The sequence below is a fragment of the Leuresthes tenuis genome, unplaced genomic scaffold (genome assembly GCF_036924035.1).
Source record: "Leuresthes tenuis unplaced genomic scaffold, fLeuTen1.0.hap1 SCAF_2, whole genome shotgun sequence".
NCBI classification, from domain to species: domain Eukaryota; kingdom Metazoa; phylum Chordata; class Actinopteri; order Atheriniformes; family Atherinopsidae; genus Leuresthes; species Leuresthes tenuis.
The window spans coordinates 27,832,380-27,856,720 of NW_027325356.1; the positions used below are offsets into that span (position 1 = coordinate 27,832,380).

Consider the following 24,341-nt stretch of genomic DNA (forward strand, 5'->3'; position numbering starts at 1 on the left):
GCAATATTTGCTGAAAATACAGTTTTTCTTTTTCTTTGTGATAGGGGAGTATTGGGAGCAGTTACTAAACGGACTTGAATACAATATAATATCTATATTGAGATGGTAAAATATTGCTTTACGAAGATTTCTTTATGAATTAAACTCTGTATAATATCCAGATTTTTGTGGAGCTTTAGAAAAATTACAAAATGTGGATATTTAACAGAAATGCCTAACAGATTTCATTATGTATACAAGTATACAGTCTGTCCTGCAATGTGTCTCTTTTTCCTGACTGTCTGACTATCTGGCAGGTATCCTGGAGATCAGAACTGTTTCTGAGGGCAGCATTCTGACTATCAAAGGTTTGAAGAGCCAGTATTATATCTGTATGAAGAAGGCTGGACAGTTACAATCATATGCTTTTTTCAGCCACTCAGTAATCATGCAGTATGTATACAGTTTGTAGTAAATGCTTTAACATAAAGTTGTTATGGCAGAGAGACCTGACTCTGGGTGGGGGAATTTTTTTAAGAAGTTTTAGAAAGTTGTCTTGACACGAAAGCCGGAGGAACTTGACTATGGACAGACATTACAAAATTCCCATAAGACTCTTAAAACTGATGATAGATAATTTATGTTGTGCAAAACAGAATTTCTATTTATAGTCCTAGAAGGAAAGCGTTGAATTTTAAAAGATTATCTTGTCATATATACATCCATCCATGTTCTATACCCACTTAATCCAATTTAGGGTCGCTGGAGGGCTGTAGCCTATTCCAGCTGTCATTGGGTGAGAGGCTGGACAGGTCGCCACTCCATCACAGAGCCACACAGAGACAAATGAGACATTGTCAGGTACAATGGTGCAGGAAGGGAGGACCCAGATGCAGACTTAAAAAAATAACAAGATTTACTAACAAAAGGCACAAAGGCAGGAACAAAGAACGCGGCTGAGCCGCATAATCAAACATTTTAACTATGAAAAAAAACAAGACTATGGTATGAGTAACAAAACAAGGCTATGAATAACAAGACTATGGAACTGTGCCTATGAGGCAAACCCAGACTTAGCGTTCGTGGCATGCGCGTGGAAGGTAAAGTGAGGATTTTGCAATGAGTGAGACTGAACCTGGAAAGTAAATGCTGTGGGGAAGTGATTGGTGATGATGTGCAGCTGTGGAACAGAACACAGGTGACTTGAGTGATGCTAAGTGACAGGGGAAAAAACATAACCAGAAACATAACAAAGGACCTGAAAACATGAAGATCAAACATAAAACGTGACAGAACCTGAAACATAACAATAATCAAAACATAAACCGTGACAGACACACAACAATCCATGCTCCAAGGGACAATTTAGAGTCACCAATGAACCTTACATGCATAATTTTGGGTGGTGGGAGAGAGCCCACGCATACACGGGGAGAACATGCAAACTCCACATAGAAACCCCCAGCTGGGAATCAAACCTGGAACCCTCTTGCTATGAGGGGATGGTACTAACCACAGCACAACCCATATATATAAACATACATTTTAAAATAACCTGTAATGGGATACCATAAAAAATACACTCTGAATTGATCTATGAGGTACATGCTAACAATATGTTAGTATGTTAATACTGACAAAACTGGCATATGTCAATAACGTATTGTTACCAGAGATCCAGATGGTTACCAGATCCACAAGGTATCAAGAAGCTGTGAGCCAACTGTTCATTTGATGCAGGGAAAGATCAATAAAAAAAGGAATTAGTCAGCAGCTGCCTGAATGCACCTGAAAGAGCACAAATCACATCTGATTTCCATAATTTCACTTGTCAGACAGTATTTTAGAACTGTCGAAGACAATGAATACAGAGGGAAACAATGTTATCGCTGCGAGTATTCTTTTAATTTCATCAGGACTCCACTTGCAGTCAGACTGTTTGTTTTTTCTTAAACTAAAAAGAAAACCTGGTAAAACGATTGATAATACATGTGTGCAACAGAAAGAGCTTTTTTATGTATGCAAATTGATCTGAAGCATGACATTGTTGTGTCTAGCTATGTCACAGTTTAAAATTAATAATAATATTAAACATACAAAGCAATCTTGATAAGGGTTTTATGTTCAGAGAGAGGTAAAGTAAGACTAGTTTGAGAAATATGCCTAATACCCATAAACTGTGTTTCCACAACCTTCCATTCAACCTGGCACACTGTGCATATTTGGCAGATCCCTGATTGTTTAGAATCAAATATCACGTATTTTGGAAGGTCTCACTTGAAACACATCTGTTTGTCATGGAGGTCTGCATGCAATTGTCTGTTTCATAGAAAGTGTGACAGCTCAGGTATCTTTGAAATCTGGCATAAAACAATCTGTTTCACATCACACCAAGCACATCTGTTTTTGAATAAGACAAATCCATATTAATATTTCAGACAACTTAGTCGTGAAATAGTCTTTCAGCCAAACTTGAATTTTACAAATGCAAACTGACGTTGAAGAGCACAAAGGTCTTAAAATCTGATTCAGAAACATCCCAGAAAATTGCGTTGTTGTACACTGAAAACAAATAGATGTAATTATAGTTCATCATCATTTTAACATGACATTTATATATTCTACTCTATTGGACTGACTAAAAACCTGAAAAATTAAGTGGACGGCAACTCGCTCTGTATCCGGCTTACAGCCAGAACTGTACTAACAGAAAAGGATGCTACAAAAATTATTTTCAACACAGTAATTACAACTTCAACATGTTGTGGTACCACCACATGAAGTTGTAAATATCTAGTTTCCTGATTGTTGTAGGCTGTAAAATATCTAGTGACAGTCCAGGTTAATTAACTAGCTAGTTTTAACGCTATCATTATCATTATATAGCTGCAGGTACGAAGGTTAAAAAAAACAATACTTCACCATAGTTTAGTAAGGTGTATTGAGTATCTACTCTCCACCAGACTGCGCACGCTCGGTGCTTAGCAACGGATAACTGACGAGTACGACGAAGTATTTCCGGCGTAGAAGAAGATACGCGCCTGTGATTTAATTACTGGTACGCACGCTTTATGTATTTATCTATGGGCACGTTTGGGTCAGTGCTGTGTATGTTACGTTATGTGGGTTGGCTCGTAGACTCGGCAGAGCTACCAGCATCTGTTTTTCAATAGTCTTTGCTAATGTTGCTAGGTCTGGATCTGTATCGGCTTATGTTTTCAGCCTCAGCGAAAGATGTGAAGTAAATGCTGGCTAACAGGAGCTAGCTACACCAGGATGAATGAGGTAACGGTAGCTACAATGTGTAAAGCAGGGACAGATGTACAGTAGGATGGCAAATTAGCAATGGCATCCAGTCTAAATGGCTCACACATCACAGGACCAAGCTGAAGATAATGATTAATTAAGTGTTTTGCCGTTGAGCTCTTGTGTTGATCACTGAATTGTATGTTGCCAGTTACTTGTGTTTAGCTCACTTCATATTCAGTTGCAACTGTCTTACTTTAGCTCCGTCTGCTCTCAGGTTATGTCGGGGAACAGACAGTGCTTCCACAGTCTATGTCAAACAAGTGCCTCCCCTTGTGTGCTATTTCCTGGTTTCCACGTGGTTTAAAATATCACATCAGGATATGTGTTACTCACGGACTCATATTGTGACCATATTTTCAGCCTGAAACACCGACTTTTAACCTATATACACGGAATAGTTGATATAGCGTGAGAAAGGATCATTTCTTTCTGAGAAAGAAAGACTGGGGCAAAACACACCAACAGATCCAACTACTAAGAAAAAAGCAGAACAACACGCAGACCTTCTCAAATTCAACAACTAATCACAAAACAGAAACTACATAATTTGGACTGAATTGCAAAAAACTATTTGTTTATCTGTCCACCTGCATTGTGTTGCCCAGCACAAGAAAGACAATGATTATGTCTTTTATTTATATAAAGACACACTCAATACTAATCTGATATTTACACCAGGTCAGCACAGAAAAGCCAGTAAATGCATTAAAATAAAATCTAAAACATGGAGTTATAATTCAAAACAGAAAGATCTATCCAAGCATAATTCCGTTACAAATGTTCCACTCAAAACTTTCTACATATAAACAATATACAAACAGTTTGCCAGGGTCCAAGATGGCTCATATTGAATTATTAGACTTTGTTTTTAAGAGGTTATCGAATTAAAAATACTCCGTCAAGTATCAATTTACCAGCCCAAGTCAGAGTTGAGATGCCCCAACAGAAAGCCAGTGATATAACGCTAGACCTTGTGAATAGGACACACTCAAACTAGATCACTTAAACATAGCAACAAAATCCTCATCTTGCATCTCCATCACAGTATTAATGTTGTCTTAATATTGTCAATATAAGCCAATCCATATCAGCTCATTTGTTTAAAACAAAAGAACTTGTGTATGAACATTTAATAACAACTTATAACAAGTCCTCCTTGCTAGATGAATAACTTTTCCACATTACTCTGCTCCTCAATATTTGCAGTTATGTAAATATTGGACAATTTGTGTCTTCTAACATTTGCATCATTTGTTTTGTCATTTTTGTTTGTCTATGAATGCAGAGCCAACTTATTCCAAGATAAATCTGTCAACATTTAAAGACCAAGCATGAGCAGCCTGGATGAAGACCAGCAAGTTTCTCCTTGTTGCCGTGACAAAACAACAGTCTTTGGGAACTCATCAGACACCCTTGAGCTTGCCAAGCACCCTCTCCAAGGCCTAAAATTGGCATCACATGCAGTGCTGGAGAAAGCACAGCAGAATGGCAGGTTGAAGTGCTCTAAATGTGGAGGATCAAGGATGTTCTTCTGCTACACATGCTGCTCATTAGTGGGTGTCAACAATCAGGAAATTCCCTTAATCAAGGTCAGTAAGGGGTTAGGACTCACTGTGTTCTCCCATTTTTGTGTCTTCATGTGGTGGAATGTGTGAGATCCATGAAGTGTGCACATGGTGCGGTTGAACTTTCTATTTGACCTAATCGCATATTATTTGTTTTGGTCAGCTTCCTGTGAAGATAGACGTCATTAAGCATCCCAATGAAACCGATGGCAAGAGTACTGCCATCCATGCCAAGATTCTCGCACCCAGTGATGTCACAATATATACCTACCCCTGCATTCCCGAGTTTGAAAATGACAAGGTTAGGTGGCATTTTCTTTGTTATTATCAATGTGAAGTATTACTTTTTGTGGGTCATATGAACATTTATCTTCCCGGTCCAAAGCTGAAAAGGATCAAGGTATAGTGGAAACTACTAGTTACATTTTTCTAGAGGCTACAATCAGATGTTTTTTTTTCTTCCTCCAAACTATTCAGCGTCAAAGAGTCTCGGTTTACTTTCACACTGCCCTTATTATTCATAATATCAAAATACTAGTCAATCTTTTTTTCAGACAATTCATATTTTCAGCTCTAATGTTGTATGTACTGATCAGCCAGAACATTAAACACCACTTAGAGGTGGAAAACAAAGCACCCACTCTCCCTGAAGGCAGTGGCTTCCCCCAGTTGGACAGAGCACCCTGCCACAGCACCAAACCTGCTCAGAAGCAGGTTGATAACCACGATAAAGCTTAAAGGGTCGAGCTGAAGCTCATCTAATCTGTCATATTCAAGCCTCATCGTCACCTGGAAATCCGCCTCAGCAGAATATTTTTTAAAATGTCTCAATTCCCAAATTGCTCCAGGGGGAGAGAGGAGATTTGCCTGAACCCCCAAAACACAGTGTGAGAAGTGCCTGTTTCTTTGACTCTTATTTTCTTGTGTTTGTTCTGGACTCCTCCACTTTTTTTTCTTACGATTTTCCAGATTCTGAAATCATGGGAAACTGTTTCCAGTCTATTTTCCTCTCTCTGTTTTTGAAAGGATATATAAAAAAAATAAAAATTGTTAAACAGACACCGTGGGTGCAGGACAGATATGCTTTGTGTTTCAGTTAAGCTAACAGCAATATTGGTAAAACTGGTTGTTTTACTTCTATTTTGGATAAAGTTGTTTCTGCTTTTCAATGTTAATGACAAATTTGATGTGGTGGTTTGGTGGTGATTTATTAATATAAGATGCTGCACCTTGAACTAAAGTCTTGTTGCATATATATTGCAATGAAAGAGTGATGTTTGTACTTGGATATCAAAAATGGCCCTAAAAATGAACAGAGAATTCTAAGTCTGAATCGGTACACATCTTCTGGCAAAAATGAGAGAATCACCACACTTGGAGGATGTTCATGTGGTTCCAGGTTAAATAGAGAAACAATTATGGAATCACGAGAAACAAAATTACATAAATCACCTTGTAATTTGCATTTCTACAACGAATACCTGTAATAGTCTAAATATGCAAATGAGTTGGCAGTTAAAAGCGAGTGCTAAAAGAGATTAATGATGCTGCTTATTGGCAGAAAACATTTTCCCAACAAGAGAGCTGTCAGTGGAAACTGTTTTGGGAATTATACAACCCCTTTCAGAAGGTAAATCAATTTGGAGTGTAGGAAAAAATGTTCCATGTTCCCAGTCAGGTGTTTATAAGATTTGGAGCAAGCACACAAGAAATGAAAAACCGAGAAGGTTGTAAAAGGGAAACCTACAGGTGTCAGGGCAGAAAACTAAAAGCAGAAAAATGTACAAAAGAAATGGGCACAATTGGGAGTCAATATTTGTGACCAAACTTTAAGAAATCGGTTGAAGGAAATGGGTTTTCCATCCAGAAAATCCAAAAACTAACAACCTACTGCCTCTTTAAACAGAAGAAAACATGGTTATAGTGGACTGAAGAGAAGCAGTCGTGGACTGTGGACTATTGGATGAAAGTGATATTCAGTGATAGATCACCAGTTTCCACTGGACATGGAGTGCCGTCCTGTTGTTTTCTGCATGTCCTCTGTAAGGATGACGGCTTGAAGAAAACAAGCTCATTTCCACAATCATTGATGATATGGAGTTGATGTCGGGTAAAGGACCAGGGGAGATGGCAGTCGTCTCTACACTTTTGTTATTCCATTAATCAAAAGTATGTTTGGCGACACTGAGGTCATTTTTCAGGATGATCATGCATTTTTTAACGCATCTTCAGTAAAGACCTGTGAACTCACTGACATAGCCAGCAAACAGTTAGAATCTGAATCTGATTTAAAACGTATGGCGTCCATGACATGGCTCCATCCTACAAAGCTGATCTGTCATCTGCTTTACGAGAATCTGATGAATGAACCTGAATGATGAGAAATTTGCTTTTCATTTGTGAAGTTCATGCCTCAAAGAATTCGATGCGTCATAAAAGCCAGAGGAGCTGCAACAAAGTACTAACTGATATATTTTTTTTTCCTATTTGATTCATGATTCCATAATTGTTTCCTCTACTTCATCTGAAAAAAAAAAAAAAAAAAAACTGAGCTATTACAGAACAGACTGTTCATAACAATCCAGTTGAGCATCCACAGGAGGTGCTGATACACAGAGATCCCACTTTGCAACCCGCAGGACCCCAAAGATCAGCTGTCTTGCTCTGTCCTGTGTCCACGTGTCCTAACAAATGTAGTTGATTCCTGCTGCTCATTGACTTTGGAAGGTAACTCCATGCACCATATTTGCTGTATTTATTTGAAGTGCATTTACATTCTAAATGCAAACAGCTGCGTTTGAGTTATGTCATGAGTTATTGTCATGAGTAAGTGCTTATTTTTCAGCATTATGTACTCCTATTTGTTCAGCATAACTAATTCTCAACTTTGATTTATAATGTGACTGTTTCCAATAGTTCTCCCGCCTGCATTTTAGTTAGATGAGTGATCTCATGTTTTCAATTTTTCAGGTTCATATGACTCCTGTCAAAACTGTTTCTCTTTCACGGCTTCTCAAATTTAGCTGTGTATAAATCATGCCAGTAAAGAAACAACATGTGTTTGAAATTCTTTTTTTAAACCTAGACTTTGTGTGTACGATGGACCTCCAGTCAGCCTGTCTGCTCTCTCCAGGTGGTGTTGGTGTTCCCTGGCCCGGGGGCCGTCTCAGTTCAAGACATGATGCAGTGTTTACGTGACAGGAGGAACAACAGGTCGCGTGACTCCTCTGATGAACCCTGCGCAAAGAGGCTGAAAAGTGAGGAAGTTCAAGGTGCCACACACACTGCCAAGAACCCAGAGTCAGGAACTCCAGATGCAGCAAAGAGCTTGGAGTCGAAGTGTTATCCCCTACAGAGGGTGGTCTTCATCGACAGCACATGGAACCAGACCAACAAGATCAGCACAGACGAGAGGCTGCAAGGCAAGGACTCTGATCATTGATGATTAGTCAAGGCAACTTAATTTCACATGCAACTCTGCTTTTATGTGAGCTCACTCTGTTCTTGTCTGCTTTCTTCCCAATGCTTGTTCTCATCCAGGTTTGCTCCAAGTAGAACTCAAGACGAGAAAAACCTGTTTCTGGCGCCGTCAGAAGGGCAAACCAGACACTTACCTTGCAACTATTGAGGCTATTTATTATTTCCTCAGGGACTTCCACCAGGATTGCCTTACTCAGGAGTACAATGGGGAATATGATAACCTCCTCTTCTTCTACTCCTACTTGCACTCAGTTGTCAACAAAGCTAAGGCATCTGCTGGAAAATGCTGAGGAAAGTGGTGAGAAAAAACTGAAGTCAGATGCAAGAGACTGAACTGTGGCCAAGGAGCGGATCTATATCCAAGCTCTTATGGCTAAGAGGTTTTAGTTTTAGAAAGAATATCGTGACTTCAATTTGTATAAAGGTATGCAATAAAACAAAAAGCATGGCAACTGAAAACTGGGCAACGTTTTTCTTGAACACATCTGACCAAAAATAGCTCCATCTAAATCATTATTTACGATGTGTGTGGATTCCTTGGAATTTGAAATAATCACTGACACCTTCACAATATTTTCCAACTAGGCAATACCATATCAAAAAAAGTACTTTTCATGTTTTTATTGAACACAACTAATAACTGCTATCATCACAGCAGCTTTCACACGGCCGAGAGATGCATGAAGATAAAAAAGGCCACAAAAGCTTGAGACCAATGAGTTCAACCCACGGAAAGAAACTGCCTTTAAATGGAGGAAGTTCAAGATAGTTTCAACTCCCTTTAGATGTGTGCAAAGATCAACAAAGGACATAAAGTGCTCTTCTGAAAAATGTTAATATCAAAACCTGCAGAAAGAAAAAAGCACTCAGATTTTCCACTACTGGTAAAAATGTTGTGAGGAAAGATGAGTCAGATTTATGTAAAACCTCAATGAGATGTTGAAACATGAACTGAAGAGGACTTTCCATTTAGTACATCTTAGAAATACTGATGACCTGAATCAGCATAGTCAGAACAAATGGCCCCAAGTTCCTTCTCATCATTCTAGATGTCTCAAAAGCAGCTGAAGGAGGTTCATGAGTTGCTAACTGAAGTATGTACATTTAGCCTGGACTAAAAGTAACTATCAGTGTGTTCAATATGGACATGAAAAGTATGACTATGTAAGCAGAGTCGGATTGTGTTGGTCTTGAAGTTGAGATCATTTGATGACGTTTCACACACATTCTTGTATCTGTATGGCTACATTTCAGCAGGCATTTTGTCTTTGCTCTTGGAAGTTGAGTACATTTAAACTTGGAGTTACCTCTAATTCAATTAAATTATAATGTATAAAGAAATAGACTTGAAATACATTCAAATATTTTATTTACAAATCAAACATTTGCTCTTGAGTTACGCATGTCCCCAATTTTAAAAATAATTATAATTATTTTCACCATACAAATCTTGGGCTACCTTCACACTGAAACTCGGAACACTGAAAGTTGTTGCAGATCCATTTACTTGTTTCTCTGAAAATACAGAACTTTAAAGCTGGGTGTACAGTCTGATAACATGCTTTTTGTACAGAAACACAGTGAGGGGCATCTAGTAGAAGGTCTCTCTGATCTTGGCTTGCAGGTTGTCACATGTCTTCTTGGCATCTCCCAGCAGCATTGATGTATTGGGTTTGTAGAAAATGGGGTTATCTACAGCAGCGTAGCCCACGCCCAAGGTGCGCTTCATCACTATCACCTGCAGTAAAGTTAGGGGAAAAAAAAACATTGACGTGGTCATTCTCTGTACCAAGATACAATAAATACAGAAACAACTGGTTAATCAACACGTCAGAGGTGTATATAATAACGCTAGAGGAACCTGTTTGGACTTCCACACTTCCAGGACAGGCATGCCAGCTATTATAGAGTTGGGATCTTCTTGTGCTGCAGAATTCACTGTGTCGTTGGCTCCGATGACCATTGTCAGGTCTGTCTCTGTGAGTCACAAACATTTACAAATTTAAAAACAAAAGACAGAAACAATCAAGCACAAGCACCACACCCATCTTCCTCTGTCAAACAAAACCATGTGTCCTGGACGACATGCTGGTTGCTGAGAAAACAGCTGCTGTCCGTATTATATGGCATGTCAAAATATCCACACATGCTCATACACTTTTGCTCCAAGTGTAGATGAAATGTGGACGTGTTTAATACACAAAAATTTATCTAGTAATTCTATCCGACACTGTCATGCCAAAGTGATAACCATGTCACAATAAAAATAACAGTTCTCGCTAGAATTTATTTTAAAAGAGAGTTTGCCTGGGAAGTCGTCATTGATCTCATCCATCTCCAGGACGATATCGTAGGGAACACCAGCTTCAGCCAAAAGGACGTTCAATTGACCGGGCATACGACCAGCCACTGGGTGGATACCAAACCTGTTGGAGAAGATCAAAACCTCACTGTTTCGTGCTGTTCATGTTGTGGGAGTGGTAAAAATTCACTTGTCACTTTCTAAACATATTAATAGAAGAGGACAGAGAAGCAGAAGTAATTGTGTTCAAAATAAGGTACAGCATGAGTAAAGGAACTCACCTGATAGTCTTGCCTTGTTCCTTCAGCATCTTCACCATGTCTGCAATTGGGTACTGGGCTTTGGCTGCACACAGACCCCAACCTAAACACAAAAACACACAGCTTAAAGAGAGCACTCTTATCTTAAGATGTTTTTTTTTTTTAGCATTTTGAGATTTCCCCCTCAGATGTTTGGGTGTTATGCAACAGTATCTCATACACAGTATTTGTGTTTTTGACAACCAACTGAGTTATTGTCCATTGTTCGATAGAACTGTGATCCAACAGAAAAACAAAACGTATTATTCTCCCTTTTGTCCTGATCTACCACAAGCCCCCCACCTTATTAAAATAATTGTATTTCAATGTTCAGAGATACATTTTTCAAAGGAACTTAAGCATGCATTTGGTACATTTGGGACCCCTGCGTGCAAAGAACCATTTTGCTTGGCTGTATGACCCCCTTTAAACCCTGGTGGACAAGTACCTCACGGAGTTCAGCGTTATCCCTCCTAGAATTTCGTGACGGCAGTCACTCAGAACCCATATCTTCCAATTCCCCCGACAACCGGAGCTTTCTGTTACCTCGTTGCCGTGCTTTGTTGTTGACAACACGCGGAGAAGTCTTGAGTCTGGACTCAATAGTTCCTATGACTTTTCCCTGTTTCTCTAATTAAACCAGCATGTTGGAACACAGCTGTCTTCACGTTGGTCAGGGGCCATTGGAAAACTGCAATTCTTGTATCTAACATACTCAGAGTGGTTCCTCTTGCTTGAGCTGCTAAACAACTCCTCAGCTGGAAGACAGATCTGGCTTTCTCTTTGTAATTCTTTAAGATATTATCATTAACTTAACTTTCTTAATTTATCTTTTTTTTTTACTGTGCATTGACAGATGATTGTAGGATTATTTGTGTGCACAATACCCCCCTTGTGGTCCCCATGCTTCACAGATCATTTCCAAAGGATTTCAGTTTTTCCATCACTGCTATTTTGATCCATATTCTGGTAAAGCAGTCAACAACATGTTATTATTTCTTCATAATGCTACCAGAGTGCAATGCTAAAAAATTTTTTTAAAGTCCTTCGCAAAATGCATTAAAAAAAAAGTTAAAAAATAAGTTTTGGTTGATTTCTTTAAATTTTTGGTCACTAAATGTAAGTTGACATTCATTCTAAATACCCAGAAGACCCTGTCCATGTTTGTCGTGCTTCTGGCATTGTGTGTACCTGGTGTGATGATGATGCTGTTGGCTTCTTTGATTATGTCAACAGTCTGGTCAACATTGACCTCGGTGTGAGTGCCAACAATCTCCATTGGTTTACCGCCTGCTGTGGAGGTCGTACCGTAGCCACCCAGGATCACATTGGGCAGCGAGCGGTTCATAGCCTTGGAGGGGGAGAGGACATCAACTCAAGTAACTCCCATGAGTTAATCGTCTTAATTCATGCACATAGCGGGATATATGCATCTACTCACCACACACATGATGTATGAAAGGATGGCACCAGAAGAGCCAATCAGGGCTCCTACAATTGTCATGAGATTGTTGTCTAGTAAGAAGCCTTCAGCACAAAGAGCCCATCCTGAGTAGCTGTTCAACACAGTGATGACCACAGGCATGTCGGCACCCCCGATGGCTACTGTCAGTGTTACACCCTGTTGGACCGGGGGGGGGGGGGGGGGGGGGGGGGGGGGGGAGACCATTACAGCCACACAGTCCAGTAAAACAATCACCTCTTTCCAAAACTGAGTGCAACAATACTCAGTCGTTGCCAACATGGAGTTAGAATAAAACTTTTTGGCCGTTTTTTATCATGAAATAATAAATGTTACCCACTGAGTAAAAGTCAGTGACCAAAGTTGTTCCACATAAAAATAGGATTTATCTAAGGTTAATGGTTTAGGAAATTCCAATCCAGAAATAAAAAGAAAAAAAAAGGTTTTTATAAATACATTGTTTTGCTCAGCAGAAAATAATCACATCAGTTACTCTTCATATACCTTTGCTTCATCCGCTAGCAACTAATTTAATCACGGAAACTCACCATAATGGTGGAAAGCCCAGACACTCCCAGCAGACACCCCATGCCGGTACCATAGCTGGAACTGAGCATAAAGGGCACCATGCCTCCCATGGACGCCGCCATCAAACCAGCGTTTAACACATGTCGACCAGGCAGCATTAGGGGAGCAGAGTTTAGGATGCCTACATCCAAAAGCAATTTCAAAAAGGGCAGAAGTTATTGTCACTCATTTGTAGGGATAAAGGGACATAATTGACAACATAAAAACAAGTAAGCACACTTTTCCCCTAATCAGTGTCAAATGTCTTTGAACCCCAAGACTTCTCTGTGGAGGCCTCTAATTCAATTTGACTGAGAGAGACGCTGCCCCATCCACAAATAAGCCAACAACCCCTCCACCAACCACAGCAATGCAGCCACTGCCCTGCCCGCCACATAACAAATTACCAGAGAGCTTCTCACGTGTTCCCCCTTGATGAGCCGCATTACAATGTAAATTAAAGGCTGCTGACACACGCACACAAAGTTCCAATCTGGGCCTGGATTTAACAGAGGATCTTATGCTTATCTAGACGAAAGGGACAATCAGGGCAAGAGGATGTAAAGCTTAGTGTGTCTACATAGATATTTGTGTCTGTCAAAAGAAATAGACAGTCTATATCACATGAGCAGCATCTATACGCACAAGTATTCTGCAAATGCTATGAATATATTTAATTAGTAGTTATTACCTTGAAGCTTTCCATAGGCCACCAGAGATCCACTGAAGGTGACCCCTCCAATGTAGGTACCCAGATAGGCTACAGTCTTGAGTACACCCGCAGCTGGGTGAGTGTCCAGGTGAGGGTACTCAATCATGTACTCGGCTACGCAGGTAAGAACAGCTGCCAGCCCCACGAGGCTGTGAAAGGCTGCCACCAGCTGCGGCAAGTCTGTGATTTCAATACGCTTGGCAATGGTCAGACCTACAGTCAAGACATCCAGATAAACACAGAAAGACAGATTAAAAAGGGGGGGGGGACTATTTCAGTGAGTTACTGCATATGTTAATGTCAAACACCAGAACCAAGCTTTTCATACTCATTGCCCAACTGCAGAAAACATTTGGTAAAAACAAAAAGCTAAAGAGCTAACGGTTATGAGGCACACACCTGTTTCCTGTTATGTTCCCTGATCTTCAAAGCAAATCTAATGAGCACGAAGTTAAGCATTTAATCGTGTTTTCTCTAAAACATAGTGACACCAACACCGAGTACACCCCATGCACCTCTGACTGTGTGTGCATGCATGTTGATAACATCATTCATCATTCTGCTTCTTAAATTAGGATGATTGACGTTCTGTTATGAGTTAGCAAAAGAAAAGCACTCCCCCAAATGACTGGAGCAGGCACATACAAAGTTATTAAGATATAACTCCTTCCCGATGTGGTCTTGTAATTTTCCAAATAAACTGTTGAACTTCAAAAAGAACGATGCCCAAAGTTAAATTTGTTTCTTTGTAAGAGGAAACTGAAGCCCAGAGGTTCCTTGTCAGTCACAAATCTCCATCACATGATAATTAAACATATGTCTAAAGGCTTTAGTAGTGGACAACAATATTGTTCTGAAAATAGATAAGGCAGTGCTGAAATGAACAATGATCAGTGTCAGAGATTCTGCAGCACAACAGTCCCATCTTTTAGCTGTTTGACAAGAACAGGTAAGCATGGAGACACCTACCCAGGGTTCCTCCGGTAGCCATGGCCAGAGACATCTGAGACAGCAACTCTGGTGATGGTTTGAGGGCACCGATGGTAGCAGCGAGGCCCCCTGCCACTCCCATCATGCCCAGGGCGTTCCCCAAGCGAGAAGTGCGCTGGGCTGAGAGGCCTGCCAGGGCCCCGACACAGCACAAGCCTGAGCCCAAGTATATCATCTGAGGTTTTTAAAACAACAGACAAGTCAGACCTAACAAAAATCCCAGCCAGGTCATGAAATATTCATTTTTCAGATTATGCTAAGGGAATTAAACTATTTAAAGGTTTGAATAAAAATTCAGTTATGATACTTAGACAAACTGATTTGGTTATTCAAACAATCCTGCATAAAATTTGTTGACAGCTAGTATGATATCCAATAATCAAATAAATCTTAAAATAATCTTCTTAAATCTCACTGAATAAACAACAAAGTTTTATGCTTCTGGGAACACAAAATAAGTCAGAGTTGGACTTTAGTAAGATCTTATCTTTATTGTGATCTCAGACCATTAATGTTAATAAGCATCAATAAACTTTTCACAATCTAAAAGCTGAATTGTATAAGATCCGCAGATATTTCAACAAGCCGGATACACCTGCTAACTTTAACGTTATGCTATATGCAGTTATGCTCATCGCCATTGGTCAAGGTGCAAGCGAATTGGAAGATAAGGGTTGCTTTAGAAAGGGCATTTGCTTTGACCCTCTGAGCCACTGTAGTAACACTGAAGAGCAACATGGCAGAGCAGTGACAAGTGTCACCTGCTGCTTTTTGGTTATAAACCATTTTTTATCTGCACTCTTCACTTTTTTTTTTCACAATTAATTAATGATAATTTTTTATGTTTTTTGGAATTATTTTATTTGCCCTCTTGTGATTTTATGTAGCTGTAAAGCACTTTGAATTGCCTTGTGTACAAATTGTGCTCTACAAATAAACTTGCCTTGCCTTATCTGCTTTATTTAAGGGTATGAAAACACATTCTTTACTTTTATGTAATTCCACACCAATGCTGATATACTTCTGGTTATTATAATGTTGTCACCGGAACTTTATTGTTTCTGTTGCCTCTAAGCCCTTCTAATCCTTTGTGGGAAAACAAGGTGTTTCACATAGTTCAGGAGAGCAGTGTTTTCTAGAAATAGAAAAATTGTTCCAAGTGTGAAATAAATGGTTTGAATGGGTAAACTAACTAAAAATCACTACCAACACAACCTATCATCCTGAGTAACACATGCTCACTTCATAGACAAACTGTCCAGGTACAAAGTATTACTTTTTTAACAGGAACAAATGTGAGAGAGATGGCATCATGCAAATCCTTTCACCTGCTCAATGCTGTATCCAGCTGCCAAAGAGGCGCCATATCCTCCAACAAATGCAGTGCCAGGCAGTGCATACAGGTAATTGTATTCAGGGGGGTCGGTAGAACGTTTGAACATGTCCAGCATCCTCTGGGTGATGAGGAAACCACCTGCACATGCACAGAATAAAAAGAAAATCTACCGAGTCCACTTGGTTTAGGTAGGCAATAAATTATAGTCTCTACAGTTATCTTTGTGATGAGTGTCAGACCAGCAATGTTGATGGAGGAAACAAAGGCAGCAGCTAGAGCAAGACTCTCAGGCAGAGAGGAGGGTGTGAGACCTCCACCCATCAACACCAAGCCTCCAACTGCAGTCAGACCTGAGAGAGAACAAACAGCATAGAGAAAAAAAATGAGAAAAGAACCGCTTGTACAAAGGTCATAATGTAGCCGTCATATATTGTCTTCTGACCTGAGATGGCGTTGGTGACAGACATGAGAGGTGAGTGGAGAGCAGGGGTCACGCCCCACACAGTGTGGTAACCCACAATCCCAGCCAAACCGAAGGTTGTGACCATCTGAGTGAAAGCTGCGTTGGGGGAGATGATGCCCAGAGCCAAACAGGTGGATACACCTGAAATGAAAAGACAGTTTGCCTACTGCCCTGCAGTTCTTTCCCCATTGTTGTCATTGGCAAAAGTGTACAGTTGTTTTTTTCTTGTCCAAAAGAACATAGAAAACATTAAAAGTGAGGTACTTTACTAGTTCATGAAAACTATTAGCTCATCTTGAATATGATGGCAGAAAGGTGTTAAAAGGTTGGGATGAGGGCAACAAAAGGCAGGAAAAGTAAGTGGTACAACAAAGAAACAGCTGGAGGAACATGTCAAAAGTAATTAGGTTAATTGCTAACAGGTCAGTGACATGATTGGGTTTAATAATAGCACCTTAGAGAGGAAAGTCTCTCAGAAATAAAGCTGGGCAGAGGTTCAGCAATCTACAAAAACTGGGTCTACAAATTGTGGAGCAATTTCAGAATCTGGAAACATCTGTGTGCAGGGAATGTGGCTGAAAGTCAATACTGGTTACCTGGAATCTTCGGGCCTCAGGTAGCACTGCTTTAAAAACAGACATGCTTCTGTCATGGAAATCACTGCATGGGCTCAGGAACACTTCCGGAAATCATGGTCTGTGAACACAGTTCACCGTGCCATCCACAAATGCAGGTTAAAGTTATTTCATGCAAAGAGTAAGGAACACGTGAACAGGATCCACAAACACTTATTTTCCGGCCCAAAGTAATTGTTCATTTAATAATGGAATGAGACCAAGCAGAATACTTTTTTTGGAAAGGGTCAAAGAGGAGATGGAACATCTCACTTGTGATCAGCACTCAGGAAAAAAAGCCTGTATCTCTGATGGTATGGGTGGATTAGTCCAGAAAGGCACCATTAAGGCTGAAAAGTTAATAAAAAGGTTTATGAAAAGGTTTAAGAGCTAAATTTGCTCCAATAGAGATGGTGTGTTTTTCAGTTAAAAAACACATACTGCATCTGCATGGCTTAGTAGAAGAGTCTGGGTCCTGGACTGGTCAGCCTGAAGTCTATCATCAGACAAGAATAGGATAACATTCCTCTCCCAAACATCTAGTAACTTAGTTTCTAGATGTTTACAGACTGTTGTTAAAAGAAGTGGGGGATGCTACATTGGTAAAAGTGACCCTGAGCCTACTTGTTTGAGATACGGTGCAACCATCAAATTCAAGACAACTTATATTTTTCATGAAATGGTCAAATGTCTCACTTTCATTTGACATGTTTACATGTACTGTTGTGAATAAAATACTTGTTTATGAAATCTACACATCAGTGCGTTTTTATTTACTTTTTACACAGTATCTCGGAGTTTTTTTGGATTGGGTTGATGGAACCAGTTTTCCAAACAGTTGCTGTGTTTCATTCCACAGTGTACATGAAGATTATTACCTACCTTCTTCTCCCTGTTCAGGAAAAGTCAGTTAAATCAACTTCTCTCAACAGAAGTCCTCTATGCACTTCACTGGTTACCCAATCACCTGAGATAGTTACTGCTGTTATAGTAATCTTAGCTTCAAAAGCTAATGTTAACATTTAGTTCCATCATGGACTGTATATATACACAGAGGTGATTGGTTCAATATAGCTTAAGTTCATACTGCAGAGGAGTCTTTTTCAAAGAACTGGAACAAAACACAATCCAAATGGCACTGGATGTAACATTGTGCAACGTGTCTTTGTTTGCATATTTCTGCATGCATTTTGTGTGCTCGTGTCTGACCTGCAGTGTAGACACCAGCAGAGGTCATGGTGCGGTTGAAAGGGGAAACCGCTGCGGTTTTTTCAGCCTCCAACTCTGCAACTGATTTCTGTTTTACTGGAGCAGGGGGGGCAGTTTTGGGGAGGGGAGATGGGAACATGTTCTTGCCTTCCTAGACACACCAGAAAACACACAAAACAACCAGTGTGAGAACACAGAGGATGTCCAAAAAGTTTTTGCGTGAGAAACAGACATCAAGACTTCAGAGCTTTGCATAGTGGGAAACCTCAACTGGATGGTGGGAACACTCACAATACAAATACAGAGGCTGCACACGAGATTATGCTGAACAAACAGCAATCATCAACTGGTTAGCAGGGGTTTTGAAAGATGAATTTACTTTTAAGGGGTCCGAATAATGCTTAGTTTAAATACGGGTAAACTGATATGTCCTATCGAGGTTGCATGCTTTCACTGCCATAAACAATGTGTCTAAGCCAAAATTCCTGTAAAAGTATATTTTGAAACGTTCATAACATTCTTGCTGGGATCCAACTTGAGCCATTCCCAGCCAGAACTAGGTTTTTAATACCCATTTGGCCCAGTGTTTTAGCTTGACGGAATCGAATAGTTCATGCTGAGAGGGAGGGAGGGAGGGATGCCAGTGAAAAAGCAGCCAGTAGACATTAGCAGCAAATTAAAACCAACCTGCATCACAAGAGTCCCACGGATGACATGGTCAATTGTTCCATAGTCAAATTCGTCAGTGGGCTCATAGTGGAAGTATTCTTTGTCTGGGCTAATGGCCTTCAGCAGCTTCAGGATGTTGTTTGAATACAGAGTGCTGGCCTGGGTGGCCATGCGGCTGGGGAGGTCTGTGTAACCGATGTGTGTTACTCCCTTGTTAATTGCAAAAAGAAAAGAAATAAAAGAACATCTGTAAATTTTCCACAGTGCAGAACAAATCAGGCACACTTCTCTGTGATCGCTTAGAATTTCTTTATCATTTCAAAGCAGGCAAAAACCTCACCTTGTGAACGTACAGCTCTCCAGGCTTGGTGGTCTCAATGTTGCCCCCAGCCTCTGCAGCCAGATCCACCACCACAGAGCCATCCCTCATAGACTCCACAAACTGCTTCTTAATCAAAATGGGAGCCGTCTTCCCTGCATGGGAACAAGTGAGATCCATCAAACTCATCTCAATTCAACCACAAATCAGAAAAAAAGAGATTCTTAACATTTACATTGGCTTTCATTTAATTGCACATGGTATAACATTTCAAGCTTTGTCACGCCAACTTCATTTAATTTGTCAGAAACCAATTTCAAGGCTCTAATGCATGAAAAAAAAATAAAAAAATGGGACGTTGCCAATTAGGGGTAACAATGAGGTCAAAAATGAAATGATAAACAGGTGATGTCAACACGTGATTTTGTGTTGACATCACGTGATTGATTACTTGTGGGAAACCTTTGTCAAACTCTACATACAGAGTTACATTCACAAATTCTACTTATAAATATAAATAGAGTCTCGGTCAAATTCTCTGGGCTTGAAAAAGCCTGGAATGGACCATCACACAGTGGAAACCTATCAGACCTATCAGAATTTAACATATTTTTTGGAAGAAATGGACACTGTGTGCAGTGGACCAAAGACAAAAAAAGTGCCACAAGTCCAAAAACTGTGCTCTGAAATGGCATGGGGTTGTATCAGCAGCCTTGGTAAAGGTAAATTACACCACTGTGATGGCAGCATTAATGCAGAAAAGTTCATAGACATTTCTGAGCAACACATTCTGCCTTTAGGTTGGCATCTTTTTCAAGGTCATTCATGTATTTTTCAACAAGACAAAACAAAACCACATTATGAAAAAAAGTCATGCCTGCTGAGTAAGTGGGTGGACTAGTCCTCTGTCTGTAATCCTGACATGTCCCCAAAAGAGAATGTGGGGATAATCTTTTATGGAAAAAAAAATACTTATTTTCTTTTCATTAGTATACTAAATGCCATTAAGGTCTTAATTCATGATTATTTAACAACATGCTGTAGGAAGGCTTAAACCTAGCAACTGAGACCTTAAATTTGTTGTATGAAATGGGGTCATTTTGTCATAGGCAACAGTTGAAAAAAAGGCTTCCATACAATCTAAAAATCTTCTAAAGACCAGAAGTGTTGCTCCAGTTGGCCATTAGAAAAAAATAAGGCTCAAGGCTGTTCTCTACTGGCTTTACTTTTCTGACCAGGAAGCTTCATTAACCCCCACTTCCACATGGGGGTTATGTGGTGTGAGTCTTGAACACACTTTGCCCCCTAATGTTCAACATAAGAAAATGTATTAGTGGATGGATGCAAAACCGGTGTGTTTTAGTCCAGTTTTATCAAATATAAGCATAAAAGATTGTAACATAAGACATCAGATTTTTAACATGGCCAGGAATTTTGCACACATATCAGAGATACCCATAATACCAAAACTGCCAGCTGATTTGCACAGATACACAAAACCAACGTCGTGAAAACAAGCAGCAAGACCAGCGTGGTAACAATTAATTGCCTCCTACACAACCAGAAACAAAGCAACATCAACATTCATTTGATGGTTTGCCACTGTCTGACTTCTTCCCACCTGACATTGTAAATTATTCGTTTTCAGCTTTGATATCACCACTGCCACAAACTCCTAAAAGAAACATGTCCAAGTACTCATATGGCCAACTTTCTGTTCATTAGCAAATATGAAATTGTCTGCCAGGGGCAGGTGCCTCCATGTGGTCCACCTGTCAGTGTAGATTAAGACTCATCAGGTAAGTCAACACCCGCTAAAGATAAGTGTGAACAAACGCTAAAAATGATCAGCACGGTTTGGTGGCAATTCCAGGCAGCTTTATCAGTTCAATCTTATTTATGAAGTACTCATCATAAAAAAGTTATTTCATCGTAATTTCAAGTCTGTCATTTGTTTCAGGGTTTTTATGTAAAAAAACATTTTGATGAAGCTCTAAACACTAAAAGTGTAAAAAGACAAAAGTGGCATCATTGGCATTAGTGACTGAGACTGACCTGGAATCAGGGCAGTGCTAATGACAATGTCGACCTCTTTGCACTGCCTGGCGAAAAGGGCAAACTCGGCCTCGATGAACTCCTTTGACATCTCTTTGGCGTAACCTCCGACCCCCTCGCCAGACTCTTTGATGTCTACTTCCAGAGGCTCGGCCCCGAACGACTTGAACTGCTCCAGAGCCGCTGGCCTGACAGGCGAGAGGCAGTCAGCTTATCGTCAGAACTGTAAACCATCAACACAAAGTCTGTAGTGAGAGATATAAGGTGTTTTTCCACTCTCATCTTATACCTGGTGTCAAATCCTCTGACTATGGCTCCCATTGACTTGGCTGCCCCTGCTGCTGCTAAACCAGCCACTCCACCTCCAATAACCAGGACCTGTGTGCAACAGAAACATCCATATGTACCAGGAGGAGACTCGATCCACGCTACAGATTAAATTAGTAAAAGAAAACGAAAGACGGAAATCTCTCGTACTGACTTACATTCTATTCAGCAAGTTACCTTAGCTGGAGGCACTTTTCCTGCAGCTGTGATCTGACCAGTGAAGAACCTTCCAAAGTGGTTGGCGGCCAGAACCACAGCCTTGTATCTACAAAACAAAAATCCAAACCACATTTGCTGAAACCAGACAATTAAGAACATCTGCATGCATATGAATATGTACGCTGAGCAACAGGTCTGTTTACCCTGCGATGTTAGCCATGGAGCTGAGGGCATCGTAGCCCTGCGCGATGGTAACTCTGGGCACCTGGTCCATGGCCAACACATTGCTCTGCCTCTCTGACAGCTTTGTCATCAGCTCTTGGTTCTGTGCTGGATAGATGAAGCTCACCAGCGTGGACTTGGGCTTCAGAAGATCTGCCTCACTCAAACTGGGGGCTCGAACCTGAAACCAAAAAAAGCAAACAAACAATCAAAAAAGTTACAAGTATGCTTACATAAACTATGAGACTGTTATCTACTAAGCAGACAGGTCGTGTGTACAACCTTGAGGACCAAATCTGAGCCGAGTGCTCCCTTGACATCAGTAATGGTGGCTCCTGCATCTCTGTACATCTGGTCTGAGAACTTGGATACGTCTCCAGCTCCACTCTCCACCTGCACCATGAAGCCCTGTTTGACCAGCGCCTGAACCCCGGCAGGCGACAACGCCACACGATGTTCATTCTGCACAGTCTCTTTTGGAACTCCTACTACCAGGTTCTTATAGGGCACACCTGAACACACAATCCAGCTGTTCATTGAACCTGCAGCTCATTAGATGGTTTTTATAAAAACATGAACATTATCAGATGAGTATTAAAACCTTTGGCACAAACAAAACAAATGACAAATAAGACTTTTGTGTTTTTATTCAACAACAGGGAGCATGCGTGTGCAACTAAGACAGTGTGGTTGGGAGCAGCGTCAGGTTACATATTTATCTCCGTACATGGCACGGTGACCTCGCCACTCTGGTGACATAAGTAGCAGGTGATTGGAACCAAGCCACCACACACACAGAGAGGCCTCCACTCTTACAGACACTCAAAATTCAAACTTAAAAGCTCTCAGTAACTCATAAAACTCTCACAAACACTCTGTGGCATGTCCCTTTGCGAACTGACTGCATAAACAAACTTCTTTCAACAGCATCTGCCAGACGCCAGTTAAGATTTGACATGTCACCTTTAACTGACCTCTCAAAGGCTTTTACATATTAGCAGCGCCTACAGGTCAGCGAGCGGAGCATTCGCTTCCTTCACATCAGTTTTCCCTATTTTGGGAACCACTCAGGCAACCTGCTGCTAACATTTCACGATCCGTGGAGTTTTCCACTCCACTGGGCCAAAAGGAGAGTGTCCTCGGGTGAACTCGTACGTTCTCATTCCACAACTCAGACACTCAGAGTGTCAGCCATAAATACTGGAAGGTTAAGCAGAGAAATTTTATTTGAGCTGTGATTTTCCTACCTTTGGAAGCCTTTTGGTCCCATAATACAGGGAAAGTCCTGAAATGCCTCCTTCCCAGTGTTTTCTGATGAACTCTTCTATGGGACAAAGTGAGACAGGAGCTGGAGATGCAGCGCAGGAGGGTCGACATGGCCTCGAGACTCCTTCTAGCTCTTGACTGTGAACACAAAAAGCAGAGATCGATGAGACGTTCACACTACTTCTGCATCTGCTGTCAAATAACACAGAACATTTTGATCCTCTCTAGTAGGTCCTGAATCCCCCAAGTCACACACTGTCTGCGCTACTAAGGCCTACAGACAGCAGAGTGACATATCAGCTTTGCAGGACACAACACATAAGGCCCAGGCTTGATTACAGACAACGGGCTTGTTCGCGAGATCTGGAATTATGACGGCACAGAGGGAAACTGCGCCAAGTCTGGCCCGCTTGCTGTGAAAAGTGGGCAGAGGACTCAGTGCTCAGATGACACGCTGTTGGGCAAGAAGAGACAACTCATGGCTCCGACACACAGCTTCCTGCACAGTCAAAACTGGGGAAATTGTACATGTATTGGCCTTTCATAAAAACTCACAATGTCAAGAGGAAAAACATGTGAGAGAGTTGAAGTTTTTTCCATTAATTCACCAAATCACAGACCATCAGTAGCTATCCTTCACTCTCCACCTTCCACTAATTTGTTATGCTGAGAGACTGGTTGGTGTTGTTGTCATTTTAAGATTCCCAGAAAAAGCAGATAAATGATTCAACTTCCCCCCAGCAGCAGGATCACCAGTGAGACATCCAACCCAAAAACCCCTCCGTCTGCCCACAGAGACACACTCGACCTTCCTTAATTTCGATATCACTGCTGCTCTATTTATAGCAAGCCACGTGACTTCACTCATGACCACCCAAGAAGAAGTAAACTCCTTTTTTTATGTACATCCGAATTAAAGGCTGGATTAAGATGTCAAAAACCAGAAATACTTGTGATTTTTTTCTAATAAAAGGGATGTATTAATGGATCGTCTCGTGAATGTATCTCTCGTTGCCAATGAGGCTCTGAAATACATT

At 40.6% G+C, this 24,341-nt stretch overlaps 2 protein-coding genes across 3 annotated transcripts; one reads left to right on the forward strand and one right to left on the reverse strand.

The window, feature by feature from the left end:
* The first annotated feature begins 2,993 nt into the window (after nucleotides 1–2,993).
* Nucleotides 2,994–8,776, forward strand: dtwd1 (DTW domain containing 1). Of its 2 annotated transcripts, none has more exons than XM_072380922.1 (5): nucleotides 2,994–3,037; nucleotides 4,574–4,877; nucleotides 5,017–5,154; nucleotides 7,987–8,275; nucleotides 8,394–8,776. In XM_072380922.1, the coding sequence occupies exons 2-5, from the start codon at nucleotides 4,620–4,622 to the stop codon at nucleotides 8,621–8,623; spliced, it is 915 nt and encodes a 304-aa protein (XP_072237023.1). In that variant the 5' UTR covers nucleotides 2,994–3,037; nucleotides 4,574–4,619; the 3' UTR covers nucleotides 8,624–8,776. The 2 variants fall into 2 exon arrangements, with proteins under 2 accessions (XP_072237023.1, XP_072237022.1); XM_072380921.1 differs by lacking the exon at nucleotides 2,994–3,037 and adding an exon at nucleotides 3,064–3,264.
* Nucleotides 8,777–9,685: 909 nt separating this feature from the next.
* LOC140302141 (NAD(P) transhydrogenase, mitochondrial-like) lies at nucleotides 9,686–23,663 on the reverse strand. The gene is made up of 21 exons (XM_072380924.1): nucleotides 23,286–23,663; nucleotides 22,321–22,550; nucleotides 22,020–22,219; nucleotides 21,835–21,922; nucleotides 21,620–21,708; nucleotides 21,331–21,518; nucleotides 19,297–19,430; nucleotides 18,975–19,166; nucleotides 18,288–18,438; nucleotides 16,444–16,605; nucleotides 16,241–16,351; nucleotides 15,994–16,139; nucleotides 14,645–14,840; nucleotides 13,655–13,888; nucleotides 12,945–13,105; nucleotides 12,376–12,555; nucleotides 12,126–12,285; nucleotides 10,917–10,998; nucleotides 10,641–10,759; nucleotides 10,195–10,310; nucleotides 9,686–10,071 (listed from the first exon to the last, which is right to left on the reverse strand). The coding sequence occupies exons 1-21, from the start codon at nucleotides 23,413–23,415 to the stop codon at nucleotides 9,925–9,927; spliced, it is 3,216 nt and encodes a 1,071-aa protein (XP_072237025.1). The 5' UTR covers nucleotides 23,416–23,663; the 3' UTR covers nucleotides 9,686–9,924.
* Nucleotides 23,664–24,341: the final 678 nt, after the last annotated feature.